Source organism: Micromys minutus, assembly GCF_963924665.1.
Source record: "Micromys minutus genome assembly, chromosome: 29".
NCBI lineage: Eukaryota > Metazoa > Chordata > Mammalia > Rodentia > Muridae > Micromys > Micromys minutus.
In genome coordinates this window covers 26217880-26239182 of record NC_137964.1, presented here as the reverse complement: position 1 = coordinate 26239182, position 21303 = coordinate 26217880, and the positions used below count along the sequence as shown (strand labels likewise).

At 50.0% G+C, this 21303-nt stretch overlaps 1 protein-coding gene across 1 annotated transcript; it reads right to left on the bottom strand.

The window, feature by feature from the left end:
• Positions 1-282: 282 nt before the first annotated feature.
• CCDC63 (coiled-coil domain containing 63) lies at positions 283-20621 on the bottom strand (the record flags this gene model as incomplete). The annotated part of the gene is given in 12 exon segments (XM_080940431.1): positions 283-426; positions 430-465; positions 467-480; positions 1400-1603; positions 2900-3092; positions 5258-5332; positions 8137-8357; positions 12657-12838; positions 13481-13662; positions 15651-15770; positions 17465-17654; positions 20452-20621. Coding segments are annotated over 12 exon segments (1731 nt in total).
• Positions 20622-21303: the final 682 nt, after the last annotated feature.

Here is a 21303-nt window from a genome sequence, read left to right as displayed (position 1 = left end):
GTAGAGCTTGGAGTGTAAGATTAATATTTCAACACGAGCCCACCCCCTAAACTGCCCTGCTCTACCTGGTACGCCTTGTCAGTTGTGGGAGGTGGGGATTGGGGGATGGTAGAGTGCTGGCCACATTCTCAAGGTTATCAGAGGCCACACAGACCTCAGACCACATTTGAGGCCCATGCTTCCCACCCCTCACCCCACTGCAAAACTAGTTTCCAGCCCTCCGAGCTCCTCGACACAGCACATGCAAAGGCCCTGGGCTCAGCAAGAAAACATTTATTCTCTCTAGTGTGGAATGCAGCCACCCATGTGGCTCAGATCGTCACCTTTTTCTTGAGCCTTAGCTCGTCCCCCTTCTCCGACATGGTGTCCTGTTGCTCTTTTAAGCGCTCCCTCTGAAGGTAGTTCTCCAAGACCATCTGCCGGAGGCTACTGTGGTCCAGAGGATATTCCACTACACCCAGGACAGAGCTCTGTGAGGAGCTGGAAGTTGGTACCCAGCTCACTTCCTTCCCAGGGACAGTACCCCTCCATCATGCTGGGCTGAGCATGGGGTAGAAAGCCCTTTAGAGCTCCCAGCGGAGAGGTGCCCTCAGGGACTTCCCAAGCAGGGACGGGAGACACAGCTGGTTTAATACCAAGAGACAAAGCTGCAAGGCACAGCCTAGGTTTGATTGCTAAGCCATTGCTAGCCAGGGGAACATACATCTTAGCGCTACACAGTACACCATTATGTGTCTGGGTAAGTTCTGACTAAGAGTGCATGCACGTGTGTGTGTGTGTGTGTGTGTGTGTATGTATGTGTGTAAGAATATGTATGTGCGTGTATGAGTGTGTGTGTATATATATATGCATGTTTGAGTATATGTTGTATGTGTTTGTTTATGATTCAGTGTGTGTATATTGCATGTACATGTGTTTGAATATATGTCATATGTGTTTATGAGTATGTACATGTATTTGAATATATGTGTATGTGTGCTTGTGAGTATGCATGTGTGCACATGTATATGAGTGTGTATATAGGAGTATGTATGTGTATGTATGTAGGTATGTATGTGTGTGCATGTATATGTGTGATTATGTATATGTTTGAGTATAGGTGTGTGTGTTTATGAGTGTGTATGTGATTATGTATGAGTGTGTAGGTATGTGTGTGAGTGTAGGGTCCTTTGCTTATTTCCAGTTTGGGGCTGCAGTGAAGATGTTCCCACTTCCCTTCTATCCCCTCAGTTTTTCCCTAAGGACCTCTTCTCATCTGTGTCCAAACAAGTGGCCATCGCGCAGTGATTACTCATAGCAATGAGGGAAACTGAGGATCGGCCCCCAAACCCTATAGAAACTCAGTCCTTAAGGGGCTCTACCCAGTGGCCTGCCTGGGTGGGAGAGGGCAAGAACTCACCCTCTTCGAGTTTGTCACTGAAGGAATCTGCCCCAAGCATAGGCGGCACAACCCTTGAGGGCTCTGGGGGCTTGAGGAGGGCAGAGCCCCCCCAGAAGGGGTTGACAAAGGGTTGTGGGACATCAACATCGGGCCCCTCTGCCTCCTGTAGGCGCCGGAAGGATTCCAGAAGCAGCAGGTCATTTGTCTTCTTCTCTATGATAGCTGGAAGAAAACAGGGTCAAGGGTCAAGGTTCCAGCTAGCCTGGGCAGGCCCCGTTATAACGGAGGGATGGGAGTTTGTGCGGGATGCTGGCTTCCTCCTAGCCACCGGCTGTGGAAAATTCTGACATCATGAGGCACCGCAATCTCTCTCTTTAATGCACATTGGCAGAGCTGCTCACGGGAGCACACAGTAGGTCTGAGGCACTGAAAGAGTCACCTGTGACAGTTTTTAGGAAAGCACGGTCCAAAAAAGGCCAATGAGAAGGCCAAGAGCCTTCTAGTAGCCTGACCTTCCGGCCCTCAATTCTGCCTTTCTTCCTGTCTGGGATACCTGATGTGGGTTCTGGGATTCAAACTCTGGTCCTCTGCAAGAACAGTACACACTCTTAGCCACAGAGCATCTCTCCAACCCCTGTGGGTTAAAACGCACACACTCACACTCATAAGAACAGTGGGTACCATTCATGGCCAAGCTGCCATGGTGTGGGTGGCCACGCCCCCTCCAGATCCTGAACAGGAAGCTAAACCTGGAAATGCTGAGGGCAGAGTATTTGTGACACACCCGGCCCCACTCTGAACACCTCATTTCCTTTCAATCGGGGTTCTTATTCCTTTCTCTTGCCGTATTGGCAAGGCTTGCTATAGATATGGCTCTAAATAAGCCCAACAGCGGCCATCTTTGCCTTCTTCCTAATCTTGGAGGAAAAAGCTTGAGGCTCAGATATGAAGCATGTGTGTGTGTGTGTGTGTGTGTGTGTGTGTGTGTGTGTGTGTGTGTGAGCTTCTGTGTGTATATCTGCATTTCTGTATGAACACACTGTGCATACACGTGTGTATGTGTGCTTGCACGTGTGCACATACATGCATATGCATATGCAAATGTGTATATAGTGTTTGTGGGTGTTTATGTGTGTATGTGTGAGAGCACGTACATGTTATAGTGTTTGTGAATGTGTGCAAGGAAGGTCTCTTGTAATTCTAGTTTTTTTCCCTAAGGGAATTCACCAAATACCTCTCTTGTGTTCGCTGAGATCACCACCATGTTTATCCCATCTTTAAGCTTCCGAATAATCCAATGATTATGAGTTTTACCCTCATTTTGGAGGTGAAAGAACCTGGGCTCAGAGAGGGTCAGGAATGTGGCCAAAGTCACACAGCTAATGAGTGAAGAATCTGAATTCAAACCCAGGCAGGCTGCACCACGGCCGTGCTCGCTGCCAACCAAGAAAGAGTTCTTGTACCTGGTGACGGAACACGCAGGAAAGTTCCTAAGAGGCGGGCCCAAGCTCAGCTCACCAAAGTACTGCTGAAGGTTGATGTCTGTGATCTTCCCGGTCTCACCCAGCTTTCCCAGGATCTCTGTGGCGTCACAGTTGATCTTCTTAAACAGCTTCTCCACGGAGCTCTTGAGATACTCCAGGGTCTTGTTCATCTCCTTGTATTTGCTCTCAAAAATGTCCGTGTCCTCGGTGGTCTTCCTCAGTTTCTCCTGAGGACAGACAAACACCAGTCCCCCCGCCTGAGGCTGAGGACTCTGTGCAGGTGACAGGGAGGGACCGCAGACTGGTTTGCCAACCCCACTGGGTAAGCCATCAGAGGAATGAGCTTCCTGTCAGCATCAAACACAACTAAGAAAAACCAAACAGCTAAGGGTGTGGCTCCTAGGGTAGAGTGCTTGTGCAAACCAGGTGTGGTGTGTACCCCTGTAAATCTTGCACTCTAGGGGTTGGGGCAGGAGGGGCAGACGTCCAGGGTCATCCTTGTCTACATAGTGAATTTGAGACCAGCCTGGGGTACATGAGACACACACACAGACACACATATACAGACACACATATAGACATACACAGAGTCACAGACACACACACAGACACACACAAACACACACACACACAGACACACACAGAGACACACATATACAGACACACATACAGACATACACAGAGTCACACACATAGACACACACACACAGACACACATAGACACACAGACACACATAGACACACACACAGACACACATATACAGACACACATACAGACATACACACAGACACACACACACAAACACATACACACAGACATACACACAGACACACATACACACACACACACACACACACGTACACACAACGCTGCCCTAGCTACCAGCACCACCCCGTGAAGGCAGGAAGCAGCAAACACAAAGCCGGGCAGGGAGACCAGATGAACACTGCTGGTCTCAAGCCCAGGGAAGAGTTTGGGATTCCCAGTGGCCCAAGTTGAGCCTGTGGGTCTAGGCTGGGGACCCCCTGTGGAGGCCATTTGGGGGGATCACAACAGCTCCTCAGCCTCTTAGCTCTGAGTTTCCTGGGCACTTCCTGGCCTAAGCTTTGCTGTCCCTTTGTGGCAGAGCCAAGAATGGCACCACCAGCCTGGTCAGGGTGGAGGACAAAAATGAGCCCCAAGGAACAAACAAATAAATAAAAGAGCTCAGGGGTAGTAACTATAAGTAGCCCAGGCTACCCTTGAACTCCAGATCCTCCTGCCTCAGCCTCCTAAGTATGGGGATCAGAGACGTGCTCCACACCCAGCCAGTCAGGTGGGATTCACATCTTGTCCAGCATTGGCAGTCCGTTGTCCTGATACCGTCACGAGGGAACCTGTTTGTCCTGGGGTGGCAGTGTGACCAGCTACAAACCCCATAAACAGTCATTATCCAAGTGTCTGGAGAAGCAACTGGGGCTTCCTGCCTCAGCTAGTGTGCTTCCCAGTGCTCCCCTACCTTTTTCTAGCCGGAAGCGTATCCGTGATGGCAGGGTCAGTGGCTGCCACCAGGCATCCCTGGATGGAAACCACACACCCAGAGAGTCTGGGTGGTAGATGACCTCACAAAGATACCCCTGCCTCAATCCTGGAAGTGCCAATGTTCAGCTTATTTAACCAAAAATAAGCTAATAGCTTGCTCAGCCTCCCGGTGTCCGTGAGGGAGGAAGGCAGGAAGAAACCTTCCAACCCAAAACTGAAAGAAAGGTGAATTGCTGTGAGTCTGAGCCTGGGCTATACATAGTGAATACCAGGGCTGCGTAGTGAGACCTTTTGTCAAAAGAAAAAATCACGACACAGTGACCGGGTGCCTTAGGGTTAACCGAGCTGTTTTTACCTCTGAAAGCCTGTTTGCTCACTTGAAAAAAAAAAAAAAAAAATGGAAGGACTATGACACTTTCTCCCAAAGGTGGTGAAGGGAGACAGGGCCAGACAAAGGGACATAGCCTGGCATCTACTGACCAGAGCCTATCCCAGGAAGCATCTGCATGCAGGGTGTGGATTGTGGCTCAGTGGAGGTGTGCAGAGCCAGTGTGCGGGAGGCCCTGGGTTTGATTCTCAGCATAGAGAGAAAGGGAGAGGGATGAAGAAAGATAAGAAGACAGACAGTTGCTTTGTGGTTGTTATTACTGGTGAAAACCAGTAGAGCTGGACTAAGGGAGAGACAAAAGGAGAAACTGAGGCAGAGATGTGTCAGGATGGAATTGCGGCCCCAGGCTTGACCTCTGCTCACCTTTACAATAAACAGAGCTTAGGGACAAGGGTTCTGTGGTGTCAGGACAGGCCACCTGACAGGTGACAGACAGGGACAGGAGGCTCCCCGTCCCTTCCCCCCACCCCTCAGCAGCTCACCTCCATCTGTTTCAGGATGTTCCGGGTGCCCTCGTGGGAAGACTGCTGCTGTGACCGCAGATTGATGATGTCATCCTGCTTGGACAGAAGGGGACCAGTGAGGAAAAGGTGGGAGTCGCCCTCGGCCACTGCATCTAACCCCAGGCCCAGGTCAGGTAACCCATCAAGGAGCTGCCCAACCCCGTACCCGCCTTCTCCTCAGGAGTTTTGTTCTTCATCCTCTGAGAATCATCTAGAACTATCCAGCACAAGTGGTTCTCAACCTTCCTGATGCTGTGACCCTTTAGTAACCCTTATGTGTGGCCACCCCAAAAAAACATAAAAATTATTTATTTATGTTGCTAGTTCATAACTTTAACTTTGCTACTGTTATGAATCATACTGTAGATTTCGGTGTTTTCTGATGGCCTTGGGCAACCCCTGTGAAAGAATCATTCAACCCCCAACAGGGTCATGACCCACACGGGTTTAGAACCACCTAGGAAGAGAAGTCAATAGAACCCTTCACATCCTACATAACCACGCCACGTCTCCACCACACGGGGGCACTGAGAACTTGCAACGTGGCTCCAGATGCTGGGCTGCTGGAGTTTCTCTTGTGTTGCAGTGTAAGGAATTCACATGGACAACTAGTGGTTACTGTACTCAACCCGGCGACTCAGCCAAGGGTCCCTCAGACTCTCAGGAGGATCTGAGTCGCTGTTTCAGATAGCCAGGCTCACTCCAAGTCGCAGGTCTGGAGTGGGGCCGGAGACCCAGCCTTTCTGGCCACTTCCCACGCCCAAGCCCTTTCACATCCTTGAGTGTCATTTAGAGTGGAAATTATGGAAGGCTGCAGCACAGGCGGCCATTCCAGTGAGAGGGCAACCTTGATGAGAGGTGACAAGTCAGCCACTGATAGTGAATTCAAGGGGTAGGGGGAAGGTGGCTCACACACAAACAACTGCTGGTTATCAGCCTGTCTGCACAGCCCTGGTTATGAAGAAGGGCCTGAACATCTGAAGTCTGGGGTATAGAATTTTCCAGAAAGACACTTAGGCTCCACGCTCTACATGACAGAACTCTAAAGCAAACAAAACAAGGAGCCTGGAAGAGCCCCAGCATCTCAATACAGATGGGGAAACTGAGGCCAACAGAGGGCAAATCCACCTTACGCCAAACCCTCAAGGGTCAAGTGTGGACATTTCCAATCTAGTCAAAGGCCACACAGGGCTCTATCTGTGTCCGCACCCCGCAGGGACTAGAGATGAGCTCCCTCCTGGGGCAACCTGGACCATAAAATCATTCCTGCCATACCACAGACAACCACCAGGGGACAGTGGCCCACACAAATTGCCATCTTACGTTAGATTTGTTGTCCCCCAGAGAAACAAAAGTCTGGGGGGTTTGTATAGAACACTTTGACTTTTATATGCTGACAGTTACCGAACAAATCTTAGCAGACCAGGACCATTGAGACAACAGGCCCCAAGAAAAAGCTGAAGCCTGGTGCTAGAGGGGGACTTGTCTCCAGAAAGGCTAAGGGCTGGCTCTGTGGGTGAAGAGCTTGCTGTGGGAGTGTGAGGCCCCGAGTTCGAATCCCAACAACCCATACAAAGTCAGCTATGGCAGTGCACATCAGTAACCTCAGCTCTCCTGTGGACAGACAGGGTTGGAGATGACAGAACTCCTGGAAAGTGACAGGCGAGTTAAGGGAAAGAACAGATGTGCTCTGACCTCCATGTCCCACAAGAAGAAACACGGTCATGATGTCATCAGAGGAAGAAGAGGGGGCAGGGCACAGTCAAAGGGAATCCTTGGAGGAGGGCGTGGTGCATCCAGGCATGGCTGGTATGCTAGGTGTCCTTACTGGTCCTGAGCAAAACAGTTGTCAGCCAGGTTCTGAATGAGCTGGCATGCGATATCGAGTGGTTTGGAGTCTGTCTGTCTCTCTGGGCAAGTGTTCCAGAAGCTGTTAGTGTGAGGAGGCCTGGGAGCCAGGTAAGTGTGAGAAATTAGGGATTCAGTAAAGACAGCCAAGTTTCTCACCTTCGGAACTTTACAATGCAGACAGGTACCAGACATTTATTTCGCTTCTACTCTGATGCCTTTGGTCAAGAAAGGTGGTGGGACCTAAGTTTGATTCCCAGAACCCCATGTTAAAAAAAAAAAAAAAAAAAAAAGAGCCATGGGCTGGAGAGATGGCTCAGTGGTTCAGGGCACTGACTACTCTTCCAGAGATCCTGAGTTCAAATCCCAGCAACCACACGGTGGTTCACAACCATTTGTAATGAGATCTGACTCCTTCTTCTGGTGTGTCTGAAGACAGCTACAGTGTACTCGTATACATAAAAATAAATAAAATCTTTACAAAAAAAAAATCGGGCCATGACGTCATAAAGGATCACAGTCTAGGCAGCATAATCCAATTGTTGAGCTCAAAACCCCATTGACAGATTTTTGTCTTAGAGGACAAGGGGGAGGAACTGGGGTGACAGCACAGTTCCAGAGCACCTGCTGCTTTTGCAGAGGACCCCGGTTTGATTCCCAGCATCCACAGGGCAGTTCACACCATCTGTAATTCCAAGATGTAACTCCGGTTCCGAGGGAGCTGCTGCCCTCTTCTGGTCTGTTTGAGCATTGCAAGCACGTGGTACATAGACACACATTGGAGCAAAGCAACTCATATACATAAAATAAAACTACTTTTATAAGTGCCTTCCTAGCTCATAGTAGTCCACAGTACCTGCTGTAGTGGCCACGGTCATGTTTGGAGTGGGGACATGAATTCACATATGGCCACTGTCTTTGGAGCAGATAAAAGTTATCAGGGGACCACCCTGGGGAAGGGTATTTGGGATAGGCAGGTCCCGGCCTCATAGGCTTTGTAAGCCACGTACCTGGATCCGCTGGGTCTTCTTCTGCATGGTCTCCATGTCATTGTTGAGCTCGGTGACATAGGTGAAGCGAGCAAAATTCTTCTCCTCCTTGGCCAGGAATTCCTCAGTGAGCTGGTTCAGGTCCCCGTTCTCTGCCAGCTTCAGCAGCCGCAGATGCGCCACCTCGTAGCTCTCAAAGCTCTCGCCCTTCCTCTTTTTCCCATGCTTCTTGGATTTGGCATCTGCAGCGGGATGAGAGAGAGAAAGACCACAGAGGGTAAGGAGAGAGACGCGGGTTCCCTGCCGTCCATACAGTCTCGGGGAGGTAGAGAGCAGGGGCATGGGGTCCATATCAGAAACAGCTGATGAGAGGACCCGGATGAAGCTCTGGATGCATAGACACGAGGACCTGCGTTCGATTTCCCAGGACACGTAAGAAGCTGCGTGAAGGTGGCGATGAAAGTGAAGACACCTAGATTCCTGGAGCTCTGCGGCCGGCCAGCATAGCTAAACCAGCACTTTCCAACGGAAGAGACGCTGACTCAAAAACCAAGGCGTGACTGGAGAGACGGCTCCATAGTTATAAGCACCTCCCGCCCTGGAGGATCCAAGTTCAAGGCCTGGCCTATCTGGTGGCTCACAATTGCTTATGACTCCAGTTCCAAGGGATCTGATAACCTCTTCCGGCCTCAGTCAGTACCCCTTACACATGTGCTTACATTTACAGACATATATACTACACGCACACACACACACACACACACACACACCACACACAGGGGTTGGAGAGATGGCTTGGTGGTTAAGAGCACCTGATGGCTGTAGAGAGGTCCTGAGTTCAAATCCCAGCAACCACATGGTGGCTCACAACCATCTGAAATGGGGTGTCCTCTTGTAGTACATCTGAAGACAAGCTATGGTGTACTCATATACACAAAACAAATAAGTCTTAAAAAATAAGTGATTAGGGTTTTTGTTGTTGTTTTGTTTTGTTAGTTTTTTTTTTTGTTGTTGTTCTATACAGTGTTTCTCTGTGTAGCCTTGGCTATCCTGGAACCCACTCCGTAGACTAGGCTGACCTTGAACTCACAAAGATCTGCCTGCCTCTGCCTCCCAAGTGCTGAAATTAAAAGCATATGCTACTGGCTCAGAAAAACAATAATTTTAAAAATGAAATGATTAGCCAGGCAGTGGTGATGCATGCCTTAGATCCCAGCACTCGGGAGGCAGAGGCAGGCGGATCTCTGTGAGTCCAAAGGCAGCCTGGCCTATGGAGTGAGTTCCAGAATATCCAAGAGTACAAAGAGAAACCCTATCTAAAATAATAATAATAATAAAATAATAAACAGCTCCTAACAACTTCCATGAAGAAAGGACCACTGTCTTGGTCTTCTCTCCCCGACAGCCAGCCCTGTGCCTGACACTCGGGTCACAGTTACTTTCATCAACTACCTTTGATCCGAGGTTGGTTGGATTGCAGATGCTGAATGAACGGAAGTGGGGTCACCATCTGAAGTGCTGACTCATAGGGGTGCGGAGTGCCCTGGCCTGCTGTCCTTTATGCCCGTGCCCTGGCCTGGCGTGGCCCCACCTCCATATCTTGGCCCTTGCTGGTCCTTTAGCCCGGATGGATGCCTGGTTTCTGGAATCCCTTTTAAAGACTTATTTATTTCATGTATGTGAGTACACCAGCTGTCCTCAGACACACCAGAAGAGGGCATCGGCTCTCATTACAGATGGTTGTGAGCCACCATGTGGTTGCTGGGAACTGAACTCAGGACCTCTGGAAGAGCAGTCAGTGCTCTTAACCTCTGAGCCATCTCTCCAGCCCCCTCCCTTCATGTTTTTACCCTAAGTGCACGACCCTTTAATACTGTTCCTCCTGTTGTGGTGAGCCCCCAGCCATAAAACTATTTTCGTTGCTAAGTCGTAACTGAGCTTTTGCTACTGTTATGACTCGTAATGTAAATACCAGTGTTTTCCGATGATTTTAGGTGACCCCTGTGAAAGGGTCCTTTGACTCCCCAAAGGGGCCATGACCCACAGGTTGAGAATGCCTTCCTCAGACACCTGTCCCAAGAAGGTTGTATCGAGGCCACTGCCCCAGTGTGGCCCTCTCCCATCCCGGTCCCTCGTTCTCGTTCATCTTAAGAGTCTGCCGTGACTTGAGGCGTCTGGGCTTATCTCTGCTGACATCTATTTTCCCCTTTGCCTCAGTGTCTAGGATTTGCCCGACGGCACTGAGGGCTAGCACCGCCCTGGCCAATGCTCGGTCTGCTCCCAAGCAGGGAACCTACCTCAGGGTTAGTAACCATAAAGCCTGCTGGATGCTGCCGACTGAATGAATGGTCGGGTGAATGACAGCACCCACAGGCCACAACGCTGTGACCCTGGGGAAAGGGCCTCTTGGAGGACAGCTTAGAGCAGGACACTGGTACAGGGAGCATCTCACAGAAGCTTCCAGGACGGGAGTGGCAGGACTATGTTTACAAACCGAGGCAGTGGTAAGACGAAGCATGTGTATGTGAGGAGCGTCCAGAGGATAGGCTGGCAGTGAGGGGGAAGAGGAGTGATGGCTTCCCTGGCTTAGGTATGGGCGTGAGGTCCCGAGGCTGCTCCCAGGATTAAGACTGAGAAGAGAATCGCAGGGCTTTGGAGGTAGAGACAGAGCATCCCTGGGGCTTGCTGGACAAGTTCCAGGCCAGTAAGATGTACTACCTGGAAAAGGGAGGAGGAGAAGGAGGGAAGGGAGAGGAGAAGGAGGAAGACGAGGAGGGGACAGAATGGAGGAAGGGATAAAAAGGAGGAGGGGAGGGAGGGGAAGAGAAGGGGGAGAAATAGGGAGAAGAGGGGGAAGAGAAGAAGGGAAGGGAAGAAGGGAGAGGGAAGAGGAGAAAGGGGAAAGAGGGAGAGGAAAAAAGAAGAGAGGGAAAATGACAAAGACTGAGAAATGACTCCAAGATTATCCCCTAGCCTCCACATGCTTACTTACACATGTGTACACAGCACATGGTCATGCACACATAGGCATCCCAAGACAAGGAGAGGATGACTTATTGGGATGGTTATAAGTAACACTGAGTTACTGTGGCCCCTGGCTGGGTTCTGTGTCCACTCTGGGCTGCAGGGTCATCTTCTGGAGCTGGGGTATTGGAGGAATGCTTACTCCTTGGTGCCAACCTGAGGGCATCATGGAAACCGTGCATATCAAGGACCTGGAATAGAGGCTTACACAAGCCAGCTGCAGAGGGGCAGGTAAGGGATGGGTGGAAAGACCAAAGGTTGACTAGGCAAGAGGAACGAGTGGGTGAGTAGAAAAAAAGATGTCCAGAAGATGAAATAAAAGAGTACGACATGCTCGAGATTTCTCAGAAACACTTCTAGCAACATGGTCCTGAGTGATAAGGTAGAAAAAGGCAGAGGGAGAAAGAACATACAAGGGGTGGGCATGGCTCAGGAAGTACATACTTAGTGTGCACCAGACTTAACACCTTAAAAAACTGAGATCAAATACACCTGTGCAGCTTCCCCACATCTCCACCCTTCCTACCTTTGTATCTCAATCATGACACCATCACGGGCTGAGTCCTAGCAAGGCCCCAGTAGCAAGCTGCCAAACCTGTAAAGGGTATAGCAGACCTCAAGGCTCCCCTGCACTACAGACAGAGTCTCGGGGTGAAAAGACATCTGTGGGTTGTGACTGGCAGACAAACACACGAAAGCAGTTGCATGTGGGCCACAGGCCCAACTGTGCTGCCAAAAGCTGGAATCTGCCCTCCCTGCAGCTAAGGAAGGAACCACTCTCAGTACAAGTGTCTCCCAGGGCTGGAGAGATGGCTCAGCTCTGAAAGATGAAGGGAAAGGGGCTGGAGCAAAGGCTCGGCGGTTAAGAGCACTGACTGCTCTTCCAGAGGTTCTGAGTTCAAATCCCAGCAATCACATGGTGGCTCACAACCATCTGTAATGAGATCTGATGCCCTCTTCTGGTGTGTCTGAGGACAGCCACAGTGTACTCATATACATAAAATAAATTAAGGAATCTTGAAAAAAAAAATAAAAGTGTATCCCAAGCATCTTACAGCACATTCTTAACCTAAAAGTATGTTCATTGTTAACCTGAGATTTAAGTTTAACAAGGTGTGCTGTGTCTTTATTGGCTGTGATTGTCAGCCCTACTGTGAGAGGGGTGTTGGGGATGTAGACATAATGTTTTTGTGTGCTGGATAAAGATTATCCTCATGGCTCAAACTGCAACACCTCCTCCCGCTTCCTCCCCCACTAACAGAAGTCCTACCCTATTTTCCCCATCTGCTTAGCCACTGAGTTACCAGCTTTTATCGCCAAGGCAGAGAATAAATGGTAAACATTGCTTATACAAACTCGAGACAGGAGATTCTTGGCATAAGCACTACCATGCCTTGTCTGGGGTAAAAACAAAGATACGAGGGCAGAGAGACCAGTGTTTGAACAACCCAGGGATAATCTCTACACAGCAAACACTAACATTATGCCTACGGAGAGGTGGAGGAGGAGACTTCTACCTTCCTGCTTCTTGGCCTGCTCCTCGAACTCAGTGCGGTCATTGAGTTTGACAAGCAGGAAGGACTTGAGTTTGGTCTCGTGGTCATACAGGCGTTCCAGCTCCCGGATCTCCAGGTTGTACTGAGAGATGTCTTTCTGCTGGCGGTCCTTCATGGCAGCCATCCGAGCCATGGCTTCCACTCTGTGGGGAGACGGAGGATGGGGCTGGGTGTTCAGAGCTCTTCCACTCTTCCTCTCCCGGCCACTCCAGAGGACTGCATGCCTTCCCAGTGGCCACTAGGGTTTGTTTGCAATTTTTGTTTTCTGGTGGTGGGAACCAAACTCAGGATCCTACCAGAGTTGTGAGTTTAGAGCATCCCAAGGAAGCGATTTTCCTGACACCCTGTTTGTTGTTAGCAGCAGCAGGAGTAATCCCATCTTCACCACTAATACAATCATTGCCACCATCAGCACCGACAGATTACCACCATTGCCACCACCACCATTAGCATCACCACCACCATCATCACTACCACCACCAGCATCATTTGACCCTTGCATGTATAAATTAGTTTCTGCTCTTTATACATGGATCCTATAACAATCCAGATGCTGGTGGAAGGAGAAGTCAGCCCCAGACACGTCTGACCCTAAGGCCTGTTCTCTCCACAGCCTCGTTCTGTGCCAGAAAAAAAAAAAAAAAAACTTTGCTGGAGAAAGACACCCAGACCGAGACCAGAAACCATGTAGGGATCAGAGAGCTGAAATCACAGGGGAGGACCAAGGTGCCTAGCCCCCTGCCGGATACATGGTGAATGTCCGGGAGCCGGGCCACCCCAAGCACCTCTGCTCATAGGCCTGGGCAGACTGCTCAATGGCCACATTCATGGTCTTCTTCTGTGTCTGCAAACGCCGCTGAAGCTGCTGGTAGACGTGGTCATAGGCGGCCTTCTCAAAGAGAAGATCCTCAATCTCCTTCCGGAGCTGGGCGTTAGAGGTCAACATCGTGTCAAAGTGGACAGTGACCTGTGAGGAGACGAGGCTTCAAACAGGGTCTCACACCCAGATGCTGGGGTTTTGGACTGGACCGCCCAAGGGCAGATGTCAGGGCACTGCTGTTACCCACTGGGTGCCATCAGCACCCAGCGCAGGCCGGCTGTAATGTGTCTCCTTCATCCCTTGGGAGGCAAAGTCTGTCCCCACATTAAAAGCAGTTAGTTCTAAATTGAGGAGAGTTGAGAATTCCAAAACTCCAGGGGTCTTGGTCAACTCAGTCTTTAAAAGGCATTTGGGGTCTGTCCAGAAAAAATACAGCATAGATCAGATTTTGAGAAATATTAACAAAATATTTGTTTTGTAAGGTGTAATGCTGGTGCTATCCTTGTGAAAGAAAATGAAACAGAAGGATTTGGGGGTAAAATGTCCCGATGCCCTCCCTTAATTACCTTAGTTAAGATAAGTCATTAATCTTGAAAGACTTCAGAGTGGGGACAGTGTATAGCCAGAGCCATGTTCTGACAATGAGATCAGTGTGACAGCTGTGGGGACAGTGTGACTGACAGGTGTGGAGACAGTGTGACAGGTGTGGAGACAATGTGACTGACAGGTGTGAGGACAGTGTGAAAGGTGTGGAGACAGTGTGAATGACAGGTGTGGGGACAGTGTGACAGCTGTGGGTACAATGTGACAGCTGTGGGGATAGTGTGGCTGGCAGGTGTGGGGACAGTGTGACAGCTATGGGGACAGTGTGACTCATAGGTGTGAGGACAGATTGACATGTGTAGGGACAGTATGATTGACAGGTGTGAGGACAGTGTGACAGGTGTGGGGACAGTGTGACTGACAGTTGTGGGGACATTGTGACAGCTGTGGGGACAGTGTGACTGACAGGTGTGGAGACAGTGTGACAGGTGTGGGGATAGTGTGACTGACAGGTGTGGGGACAGTGTGACTGACAGGTGTGGGGATAGTGTGACTGACAGGTGTGGAGACAGTGTAACAGGTGTGGGGACAGTCTGACAGGTGTGAGGACAGTGTGACTGACAGGTGTGGGGACAGTGTGACTGACAGGTGTGGAGACAGTGTGACAGGTGTGGGGATAGTGTGACTGACAGGTGTGGGGACAATGTGACTGACAGGTGTGGGGACAGTGTGACAGCTGTGGGGATAGTGTGACTGACAGGTGTGGGGACAATGTGACTGACAGGTGTGGGGACAGTGTGACTGGCAGATGTGGGGACATTCTCTTAGTCCCCATTTCTCTCTATCTCTGAACAAACAAATGAATCTTGGCTTTTTAAAGTGTTTTTTAAGGTGATATTGGTTACACCACTCATGGGAGTGTAGGCCAGTCCTGCCTTTGAAGGTTTGGGGGAACAATATGAGAACTTCTAAAGAAATTTAAAATACACCAACTGGGTGGGGTGGTGTGCAACTATGACCCCAAAACTCAGAAGGCAAAGGCAGGAGGATTGGAAGGTTCAAGGTCAGTTTCAGCCACATAGTGAATCCCAGGACAGCCTGCACTGTAGCAGACCCAGAAAGAATGAAAGAGAGAGAGAGGAAAGGAGGAAGAAGGAGGAGGACAGAGAGTGGGGAATTAACTCCAGTTGGGGATGGTGGTATACACTTGTAATCTTAGCACTTGGGAAACAGAGACAGGAGAATAGCCACGAGTTCAAAGCCAAGCTGGTCTACATTTCAAGTTCCAGGACTACAGAGTAAACCTGTCCCTCCCCCCCCCAAAAAAAATCAAATAAAAAACAAAAGTTTGCCTTTCTGTTGCTTTCATAGAACACTGGCAAAACCAATTTAGGGCCTGGGGTCAGGGATAGGGTAAAAGGGTGAGATTGGGGGGGGGGGCTTCATCTCTGGGATCACAGAGGAGTGAGGTGGGAGTGGGGGTGAGGGCAGAGGAGTGCAGTGGGGTCGGAAGTAGGGGTGGAGGTGTGATGTAGGTTGGTTGGGGTGGGGGATGGGTGGCTGAGGCTTTAGAGAACCGCCCCCTCACCTACCAGGTTCAGTCGGGTCTCCAGAATGTGGATCTGTTTCTGCAGCTTCCGGGGATTGTTGGCCTCTTGTGTCTTCAAGAAGATCTGTCTCTGGTTCATGATCTTTCTCTCCATCTGAACAATCTGAGAGAGGGCGGGAGATGGGGGATGGGGAGCATCCAGCTGTATCAGTATCTGCTGGACACAGACTGACCATTCCCACGGGGGATCCGGGTTAAAGTCAAAGTGACACTGACTCTCATCCCATAAACAACTCCGACCCAGCTCCTGGATTCCTGCTCTGTCCAACTTAGGTGAAACCTGGTTGTGAGCCTATTAGCCTAAAAAGTGCCTAGGTTGGGTTACAGAACACCTGCTCCCATGATGCTGCGGTGACGTCCCAGTGCCCATCTGTACATTCCCTACATATTCAGTTTCTCTGCTTATGAGTGGGACCCGGGCTCTTCCTGAACTGACCAGTCTTTCATGGGAAAGACCATCCTTTGATGTATCTGAAACTTTCCCAGGAGTTGGTCTCCACTTTGGAAATTCGGTCATCAGCACCCCAAAGATGTTCTTTTTGAGTTGCAGGCACAAGAAGCCCCCATTAGACAGAAGCCCTTGGCTAAAGCCTGACTGTTCTCCATGTGTGTTCAGTCTCTGACAGAGTCACACCAAGGGCTGCAAACTATAGCCCTTTGGCCCCTAGCTTATTGTTACTAATAAAGATTTATTGGGAAAGCCAAGCCAGACATTTCTGTACTGCCTTTGGTGTATACAGCTGGAGTTCCCACAGAGGTGCCATAGCCTGGAAAACCCACGTGTGACTATAGGTCTTTGGCAGAAGGATTTCACAGGGCCATTTTAGATACTTTGGACCAGAGTGTTCACATATCGAAATGCCTTTGAGTGTCATTTGCTACTTTACAATCTTACTCAGGCACCATACTGGTTTAAAATGAATAATTAAGGTACCAAAACACAGTCGAGTGACAGAGGACGTGGCTACCATGCACAAGGTCTGAAGTTCCATTCCCAGGGGACTTGCAGAGGACTTGAGTTTGGTTCCCAGCACCTACAATCATCTCAATAATCTAGTCCCAGGGGATCCAATGCCCTCTTCTGGGCTCCATGGGCACTACTTTCCCATGCACATACACACTGACACAGGCATAGACACCTAATTAAAAATCAAATATCACAACACAACAAAAAGAGAATAAGGGTGTCGGGCCATGATGACACACACCTCAATTCCCAGCACTTGGAAGGCAGAGACAAGTTGATCTCTGTGACTTCAAGGCTAGCCTGGTCTACACAGTGAATTCCAGGCTAGCCAGGGCTACAGATATATTCCTCACAAATAAATAAATGCAAATAAAGTTACCTACTTCCAAAACAATGACTCCCCTTTCCTAAGTGGAAGGTTGGGATGCAGCAAGATGCAGGTAACGCCATCACACGGGAGGCTGAAGCAATGATAGACGGTCTTGAGGGACTATTTTAAACTGATGAATCTCACTCAGAATGGCATGTTTATCCCATGGCTGACATGAGAACTCCCAGAAGGCTTCTTTCCTGCCCTAACACCTGGAAATGTCCCAGAGAGCTGCTACCGACCATCTCAGTCCAAGAACAGAAAAATAACGGCCCCCTCACTAACCCGTGTTTGGTGCACAGTGTGGAGGAGCGAGAAACTGGCATTGTCTGAAGCCTAGAGTGATCTTTGTTTCAGCACCAAAACCTTGCCCTTGTGGCCTGATGCCAAGGATGCTGGGGTTGGTACTGAGCCTTGAGTTGACATTGCGGCTGTGCTGTCACTGTCCCTGAAGCCTCACCTTGTCATCCAGCTCTCCCAGAAGCACCTTCATGGAGGAGATTAGCGCCTCGTAGTCCCCCTTGGTCTGCAGCAGGAAGCGCAGCTCCAAGAAATTTTTCTGGTTGATGTCTAGGTTCTTCGGAGACTGCACGAGGCTCAGAAGCAAGGTGGTCTCCGCCTGCTCAGCTTTCAGTTTTTCTATTTCCTTGCTGAAGGAAGGCAGCTTTAGCTTAGCCCAGTAGCCCCCAAACCACCTTCACAGAACTCCCCAGGGTGTCCTACTCCCTAAAAGAAGGCCAGGGGATGGCTAGGGTCCCGGTGAGTTTGTTTCAGGGCAAGGGGCTCTAGTTCAGATCTGGAACCTCATGTCCCTGACTTCAATCGTCCCCATGGCCGACATATCTCCTGCTCCACCTTCCTTAGGGGAAGGTTGCCCTGGTGCCAGTCAAAATCCTTCACCAAGTAGCTTTGGGGAGATGGCACAGTTGGTAAAGCGTTTCCTGTATAAACCTATAGACCTGAGGTCCATCCCAGCACCGTGCACACAGTCAGGTTCGGGATGCAGAGGCAGGAGGATTCCTGAGTTAGTTGTCCTAGTTAGGAAGCTCTAGGCTAATGAGAGAGAGTCTAAAAAAAAAAAAAAAACCCAAGACAGGATTTTCAAGATGGCTCCATGAGTGAAGGCACTGGCAGCCAAGCTTGGCTATCTGAGTTTGATCTTTGAAATCCACGTGTAGGAAGGAGAGACCGGATTCCCGAGAAAGTCAGTCCTCTGGCCTCCATGCACAAGCCTCATACATATACACAAGGACCAAATAAAAACGTGGTTAAAAAATAAAAGGCGATGCCTCCCAAGGAGCACTGAACATTGACCTCTGACGGCCACACGTGCACGTGCATGAACAAAACCTGGAGCAGGATGCTGAAGTTTCTCTTAATATGGAGGTGTACAGTAACCTTGATCCCTTGGCCAAGCCTCTCTCTGGGAATAGCAATGTGTCAAACTGGCTGGGGCAGGGCAGAGAGGGTAGGGCAGGGAGCTGAGCAAGGATGAGGAAAGAGTGGAGGGAAGCTGGAGGGGCTGCAGACATCCTGCACACGGGCAGGCCCCTAGACCCATCTGGGTACCTGAGATCAGACTTAGCATGTTAGGAGGTCTGAGATCTCAGACACCAACTGGACCTCAGTAAGGGTACAGCCTGCTTTGCAACAAGAGCCTCAAGTGATTGGTGCTCATCCAACTGCTGGGAGCGCTGCTGCCGAAAGCTAAAGAATGTTCTAGAATGTGGATTAACAAGCCCATTCCTACAAAAAAAAAGCCTCAGGAACTATTTTAGACTCTGAGACAAGTCCCCCCACCACCACTGTTACTCAGCTCATCCTGAAGTGGGGTAGTCACCGAAGGCTCAGACATGACTCCCATGGCTGTGCCAATAAAACTTTATTTAAAAAAAAAAAAAAAAGCAGAAGCCAATGGACCATGGTCCAGGCATAAAACTGTCTAATTGGGACAATATATAAGGACAATAATAACAAGGATGCCCTGTCCCTGCACTGTCTGGCACATCCACTTAAGTCTCACCAGGCTTGGTGAAAACTTGGAGGAAACCCTCAAGCCACCCCCTGGTGTGCCTCCAGAGCCAAACACTTGGTTTTATTTCACTCACTACCATTTTGGGTGCCACGTGTGTAGCTAATGAACCTAACAGCTGGCTTCTTCCAAGGCTGCTGGGACTTCTGCCCGCTCACCTCTCACCTGGAGGGGGACCTTGTTAAGGAAAACAATTTACCAGCTGAGCAGATCACAGAGAGTGGTTACTCTGTTACAGAGCTGGCAGGTGGGAGGGACTAGGGCTGGGCCAAGGGAACCAGGACCCTGAAGAGTAAGGAAGAACTTCACAGAGCATGCCTGTGTTTTCCTTTAAAAGTTTATCTTGAGATACAGGCTAGCCCAGAACTCTGTATGTAGAGCAGAAACTGCCTTCAAATTCAGAGACCCAGCTCTCCAGAGTGTTGGCATTAAAGGCGTATGTATGTGAGCCACCAAGCATAGCACCGTGTTTATTTTGTTGCTTTATGTATATGGGAGTAGGCACGGAGGGGTTGCCTGTAGAGGCCAGAAGAGTGATAGAACCCTTGGAGTCAGAGTTACAGGTATCTGTGAGACAGATGTGGGTCGTGGAAACCCAACTCAGATCATCTGCAAGTGCTCTTTACTGCTGCGCCACCCCTCCAGCGTCCGCTTTCTTTTTCCAGCATACATTTATTTCTGCGTGAATGGATGGACATATGTATGGGTGTTAGCATACCACTCTGTGCATATGGACACCAGGAAACAACATGGAAGTCAGTTCTCTCCCTCTAAACTCGTGGGTTTCTGGAACCGAACTCAGACTAAACCATCAGACTATCTTACCGACCCAAGGCGCTTGCAATGAGCGCTCTTCCAACAGATGGCGCTAAAGTGCTCTGGAAAAAAAAATGCCTTTTAAAAATTGACCGGATTGTACACTGGGTAGGGACCAGCCTAGCCCCGAGTAAATGAACCATGGTAAAGAAAAGATCCCTTTCGCGCCCTTCTCTGAACTCCAGACATCCTGACAGCGAGGTTTTCTTTGATGGGGGCTGGCTTCCGCTTTTGCAGGAAGGGGCTTACAGTCATGTTCCCCCAATTGCAAAAGGCTGGGCTCTGCTGCAGCATGGGAACAGTCCCTGCCTCTCTGGGATTCTTTGGCCCCGCCCCGCCACTGCCACAGCTGGTTGGACAGGACACCAGTGGACACCTCAACCAACCAGGTTCCGCTTGTGCTGGAACTGGGGTTGATATGTGAGGGTGTTGTCTGCAAGGTTCGTAGGGCCAGAGGGACATCGGGGAGAGGAAAAAAAAAACCCTGGATCCTGCTCACTGGATATTCTCCCATGAAGCTCTAGAGCGCAGGATAAAAAGTCTCTGGTCCTCGGGTGGTTCAATGTACCCCTAGACCCGCACCAGCACACCCCTCTTACTGCTGGTTGGCGATCATACGCTGATTGCGGAAGTTGAAAGACTTTCGGCTGTCTACCATCTTGCGGAACTGCTGCCTCAGTTTCCGAAGCTCTGCCTCAGCCAGCTGCTCTTTGGCCTTCTCGGAGAGTTCCGGAATGCCAGCAGAGTCCTTCCTCCTGTGTTTCTTCATCTGAGCAAGATAGAGAAAGAGGATGCCCCGGTGACCAGAGAAGCCTTCGGGTGGTTCCCCAGGAAAAGGGGAAGCCCACCCTGGGGTGATCTCATCTGCTTGTCTGTCATAGGGTAGACCCACCCCGGGTTGCCAGGTAACAGTCAAACTCGTTGGAGTTGTGTTTTGCTGGGTTGAGAAGTTGGAGGATCCTGAATTTAAGTCCTACACCACTGTGAGACTTTGAGAAAGTCACTATCTCTGGCCTCCCATCCATTCTAGTGGGTGGGATTATATGCTCAGAGATCGGGTGTTGGGATAGGATGGTTGGGATGCGAAGGGACATTGGGTGACCAGCTGTTGTCACCTACCAGCATCATTGCGATGGATCTGAGCTTCCCTTCTGCTTAGACACTGGGTCCTGGAGGTCAAAGCCAGCAAGCCTCCCTCTTTCTCGTTCTGTGTCTCCTCTGTCTGCAATGTCCTGTCCAGGGTGAGAAAGGAAAAAGGAAGTGGACCCATGAGCCTCTCCTCCTCCTCCTCACAGTCCCCTCTTTCACCCACAGTCTGGCATACAAGGAGACATGGCAGATGGTGCCGGGTGTAACAAGAGCCCCTCCCCCCCCCCAGTTCCAATCGTGCCGGAATTTCTTCCTCTCCCAGTTTATTATTAGGACCTGGGCAGATGGCTCCAGCCTGTTAC